The 6,000-nt window shown below is 45.7% G+C and overlaps 1 protein-coding gene across 1 annotated transcript in view; it reads left to right on the top strand.

The window, feature by feature from the left end:
- Nucleotides 1-6,000, top strand: part of LOC310780144 (adhesion G protein-coupled receptor L3) — a 212,853-nt gene that overhangs the window by 123,334 nt on the left and 83,519 nt on the right. Inside the window, exon 9 of the mRNA XM_083640702.1 lies at nt 1,722-1,760. Coding sequence (XP_083496828.1) covers nt 1,722-1,760 — 39 coding nt within the window. The remainder of the gene's footprint in view (nt 1-1,721; nt 1,761-6,000) is intronic.

The following is a 6,000-nucleotide window of genomic DNA, read 5'->3' as shown; positions in this document are numbered from 1 at the left end:
CCACTTGATTCGCACTAATAGGACAAGGAAATAGATTTCAGTGGGCTGGATCTACGCTGTGGGAGTGCAGAGTGCTGGTTTATTTTATTTTTTCATTTTTTCCGCTGAACCCTGAGCTAATGCAATTATTCCCCAACCGGGCACACTAAGGGGCACTCAGGCAAGGCGAGCTAAAATAATACTTTTCTGTCTGCGGAGCAGCCCGACAGAAAAAAAAGCAAACATCAGTGAAATTCAAAATGTCAACCGTTAATTCGTTGGAGCGGCTTCACTTGTAGTGGAACACGAACACCTGTTCCCGGATCGCTTTTCCTCGTCCGAGTTTTATTTCATCGCCGCAGCAGAAGCAGATGTCCCCATTGAGATTTTAGTGCTAGTTTTCTCCATTGGAGAGGCGAGGCAGTAAAGATGCGGCCGAAAGGGCTCTGAAGAGAATGTGATGCGCAGAATTTGCATGGAGGAGCAACTAGAGTTTATAATACCTCTTGAAAAAAAAAAAAAAGATTTCCAATAAAACACACAACATTCAAGTGGGAGAGAGAAGTGCTGTAGTCCTCACTTTCTTCTGTAATGACGATACTCAAGGAGGATATCTGGCACAGGGGGAAAAAAGGTGACTGGATTGAGAGAAATGACAGGGCCTCTAAACTCACGGTGACTCACGGAGGAACTCGCATCTCATTTGTCATACTCTGCGCCCTGAGATATACACAGAGGACCTATGGAAGAAAAATGTCTCTATAGCTTTCTCTTGGGTTTTGACTGGCTTTGCCACTCCTCTGCCTCCCCGAGGAACCTCTTCTGCTCTGGCACTGGATGTTTACCTCCCCGACTTCAATCATTCCGTTATCTAGCGAGGAGCTAAGCGAAATTAAAGATGTCTTTGATAGCGAAGCACAATGCTCTCTGCAGACAAAAGAGTGGATTTAGTTGGCAAACGGCGAGATCCTTGCCGTTTCCATGATCAAAGGGTCGCGCGGGCTAACGGGCTAACGGGCCCACTTCCAGGAGAGTGGGCCGTGATCTAGACCAAAGAGGCTCCTTCATGGGGGAACGGTACCCGGTCGCAGCTTATCCGCATGGGTGTTAGCATGGGTACCACAACCTAGCTGTTAAGCCGCACGCTATAGCTCGGTCGGCGAGACTGTTTATCTCTCAATTGACGACGTACAGAACTCAAAAGATCATCGCGCTCCGCATGGCGGCGCTTCCCCGAGCTCACTGGATCGACCCGCCAATGTCGTGGCTGGTCTCGAGTATAATGCTAAACTGTTTCTAGCGTTAACTCTCCCGCCGTGGTGACAGAGGTTTCTGGGTTAAATAGTGCTGCTCGGTTCCCACCTTACTCAAAGGGGGAAAAAAAAGTGTAACCTTGAAACTGCACTTAAAAGAGTAACAATGTCTCACAGGCCTATTCCCACTCGGCTTGTGTGTCTCATTTAGGTGCTAATTAACACAAGAGTCTCCGTGTTATTTTCCCCTCCCAAGAAAGGGCGTAATTAATGTATATGCTGCTTTTCACACAGTTGATGTCAAATGAGCATTTAATTTGTGAGTGTGTCTCTCTCTCTCTCTCTCTCTCTCTCTCTCTCTCTCTCTCTCTCTCTCTCTCTCTCTCTCTCTCTCTCTCTCTCTCTCTCTAAAGTCTGTATTTCGAGCCAGTGGAATTGTTTGAGTCATTGACCCTTTGCTAACTCTTACATTTCTCTTTGGATTTGCAGCTGCAGAAAAGGGAGCGCTCTTGCCGCTTTTATGTTCAGGTATTTGGACCAAACGTCTCTCATGCCTCCTCCTCCCCCATTGTTGCACCGTAGCAACTTGGTTTGTCATTCTCATTTTCACCGTCATAGCTGAAGTCTGATCAAGCAAAAACATAAAGAAAACGCTATCAAAGTCAGCTCATCCGTATCCCACACAGTATCTGGTATGGCAAGTGTTACTATATCAAAGGGTCAAATGCCATTGGTCATTCATGTTATTCATGTCATTCCGTGACTACCATCAATGTCTCAAACCTACCCATGTGTACTAGTCATATAACATCATTTTACCCTGCATGGCATGCGATGAGTCATGATGTGTTCCTTCCTCCCCCTCATGTCTTTGGCTTGAGTGTGTGGCTCAACATGAGAATTCCTATTGAAACTAGGGATGGGCATCGAATTTCGAATTTTCGAATAATCGTTGTTATTATCAAGGTCGACTTTTATTATTGAAATTCGAAATTCGAAATTCGAAATTCGAAAAAAAAAAAAATTGAGTGAAATGTTGCATTGTCTCCCCTGATTCTAAGTATAGTCAAATCGCTTGGTTTGAGCAAGTAAAACAATTTTTATAAGCATTTTAAGCAAGGTTTATGGAAAAATGAATGGCGGATGAAATCCCATGAAGAGGGAGAGGGGGTGACTTTGGCACCCCTTTGGCACTCAGACCTGAGCCTACTAAATATTTAATGAACCACTCATGATTGTCAAAACTGTTTTTTATTTTCGAAAATGTCAATGTCATGTAACATGTTCTTTACTTCAGTGGTGCAATGCTTGTTTGAGCTAAAAATCCACAGCAGAAGCTTTTTATATTAATTAATAAAGCCGTAGACTTAGAATCAGGGGAGACAATGCAACATTTCACTCAACAAAAAAAAAAAAAAAAAAAAAAAAAATTACTTTTTTTTTCGAATTTCGAATTAAATTCGAATTTGGCCAGCGAATTTCGAATAGTGTTTTGCTAGAAATGCCCATCCCTAATTGAAACAAATGTAATGTCTCAATTTTAAACTAAAACAAAACTAAAACTAAAAACTAAAATGATCACCGTATACTTGACCTCGATTGCTTTCCACTGAAGCAAAGTGGATTATAGCAATAGTGGACAATATGACTCTGGGCCGTGCGGGTGTAGCAGCACACTCGTGCGGGTGTAGCAGCACACTCGTGCGGGTGTAGCAGCACACTCGTGCGGGTGTAGCAGCACACTCGTGCGGGTGTAGCAGCACACTCGCAGAGTTCTGAGCGGAGAGATGTGCGTAAGAGGCAAAGAAGTGACCTCATTATACCAGCAAGTCCAAACTCCTCACAACTAACTGAGCCAAAGTCAGGGGGTATCATGGCTGTCTCTGATGCATAATGCATACGCGTCCCAATTTATGGGGGTTCTCTCTCTGTACTCTGCTACTTCTCTGGCGACCGCCTCGTGTTGTTATCTGCGGCTTGTCATTTAGCTGTCATCACAGTCAGCGGAGTTGACGTCCCTATCTTCCCCGCAGATGGCTTCCAAAGCCTTCACACTGGAGCCAGATGTTGTCTTCTGTGTACGCTCTGACTGCAGCACGCGTGTTAAGCCACGCCTCTTTTGCTTCCATTCCTCCGCTTGAATATGTATAGTCATGTGACGATGTACAGACAAGTCATGTGATGTATAGTCATGTGATTGTGCAAATGACGTCAAAGGGGGAATGAGGTATATATGCGTATACGGCCAATCGTGTCCACGTGCATAATAGGGTTTGTGAGTGTGAGAGTTGCTCAACTGCTGTTATTGACGGTGTGCAACCCACGAGCTAGAGTGCAGCATTCCAAATCATTATATTGATTGTGGAGAAGAACAGAAAAAAAGGTTATTGTTGAATGTTTGTTTTGCCAGGTTTCATATTGAGTTGTGCCAGCAATCTTCTCACAACAATTACTTTTTTTAATTGAAAGTTTTTGGATGTAGACTTCTTGTTTGCATCAGTGTGTGTGTGTGTGTGTGTGTGTGTGTGTGTGTGCGTGTGTGTGTGTGTGCGTGTGTGTGCCTGTGTGTGCGTGTGTGTGTACTGTGTATGTACGTGCACACCTGTGTTCATGTTTGCATAGTGCACCGCGTGTGTACAGTGTGCATGTATTGTGCATCACTTGTACGGTGCACCAGTGCACCTCCTCTCCTGTTGGCCGGCGCCCCCTCGCCGGGCTGACACATTCGGACAATAGTGAAGTGCTTTCGCTTGACGAACCGGAATAATGGAGCAACATCTGTCGCCTTCGGTAAACACGGGCATCGACTGCACATGGCTGCCAGGCTTTGAGGGACTTTCATTGATTAGGGAAATTGGGCAATGTTTTCCCAGACAGTGCCCCCGGTGGCCGACATAAGTGGGATTAGCCGTGGAATACAAACAAGCGAAATGCGAGGTGCACCTGCCTCTCCTCTCCCTCCGCTTGGAGAGCACGCGTGTTGCCCGCGAGCAGTCGGAGGCGGCACTTTGGGAGAGGGCATTATGGGAAAAAGCCGTGGCAGATTTTGCGGCGGTGAGGCGAGGAAGGAGGGAGCGAGAGGGAGAGAGATAGACTAAAATAAAAAACCCACGCCGTGTTAATTGCTTTGGGCAGATTTGCTAGCAGGGCACGTCGATGTGTGCAACAGTAGCGGTGCTCGTTAGCCCCAGCCCTTAATTGGTGGTTTGGAGGACGGAGCAGGTGGTTGCTCTCTAATGGAGTTGAGGAGAGAGAGCCTTGTCGTCTTGATTGAAGGCGTCCATCTTGTTTAGGCGGGAGTGGATGAGACAGCTTGGTTCACCTGCTGCCGGCTCGTTCTGTTTAGCATCATCGGGGAGGCTCAATACAAAGAGCTTTGTTATTGCATCTCAGTTGCAAAATTCCTGCACAATTCAACCTGCAGTCTCAGCGACTCGGGTGATCTCATCCAGAGGAAGCGGTGATTAGCCTAATTCTAACTCGCATCTGATTCTGATTCCTTATTTTTCTTGGCTCTTGATGAACAGTTATATCCGCTACATGTGCTAGCTAATTCCATGCCACTGAAAGGGATTTGGCCTCGACAACGCTGCACAGATGCTAATGACCAACGCTCTCCATTTTGCCCTGTAGGAAGATTTCTCTCTTGTAGTTACATTAAAGCCGCGGCTGATTGAGAACAAACATGAGAAAACGGCGCCCAGCCTTCTGTGGTCATATTAACGACAGCTTGTGTATGGGCAATGAGATGCTGGTCAACCAATTACAGTGATTATGCCCATATTGCGCCACACTGATGTCAAATAACCCGGCTCAAAATGGCTGCCGCCTCTGTCATTTCTGTCATCTTCAAGCAAGTTACAAGTTGAGCTATAGTTGGGTTATATTCCCCCGGCTCCCACAAATTCGCAACAAATCCTGTTATAAAAGATCCAAACAGTGTCTCCTGCCCGAGTAGGGACCAAGTGACTTGTCCAGGACACAGGGATGATACTGGACTCTGAGCTCGTATTAAAATGACACTTTAGTATGCAGGGATGACCAGTGGGAGTGTTGCAGGGCAGGGTGGAATGGAGGAGGGAGGCGGCTCATTTGGGACATAGTAACTCGATGATACAATTTCCTCTGTGATCAATTTGTTGAAAGATGACCGCATAAAAAGAGACACTTTCCCCTCCCTATCTGGCCTGACCGTGTGCAGTCTGAGCTGTATGTATCTGGCCTGACCGTGTGCAGTCTGAGCTGTATCTATCTGGCCTGACCGTGTGCAGTCTGAGCTGTATCTATCTGGCCTGACCGTGTTACAGTCTGAGCTGTATGAGCCGTTTCTGTTCACACTGGAGAGAGTAGGGAAAGATCTCGCCAACATCCAATGAACGCTATTTCCACTGCCAAGAAAATGAGAATGGGAGCTAAGATTAGACCCAGATAGAACATGATGAACAAAGCAGCATGAAGGCGAGACACTAACAGGTGAATAGGGTAAAAATGCCGTTTTCTCCTTCTCGTACTCTGAGCCAGAAATCTCCACTTCAGTTAGTACTTGCATAACTCCAAGCTTTCCAGTTTTATTCCCAACTATCTTCTGAGGGTTTTTTACAGAGGGCTTTGTTCATTCATTCATAGCCTGATTTATTGAACATTTTATTCCTAAAAACGTGCTGGAAAAATATGAAAACCTTTGGCTCTAATAATTATGTCAACCGTGGGGGTGGGGGTTGTTCCAGTGAAATGTTGTATAGTCTCTCATGATTTTATTTGTATTTTT

This window comes from Poromitra crassiceps (genome assembly GCF_964638095.1).
Source record: "Poromitra crassiceps genome assembly, chromosome: 7".
Classification (NCBI taxonomy): Eukaryota; Metazoa; Chordata; class Actinopteri; order Beryciformes; family Melamphaidae; genus Poromitra; species Poromitra crassiceps.
Note: the sequence above shows the minus strand (reverse complement) of the source record. Positions and strands in the feature narration are given on the sequence as shown.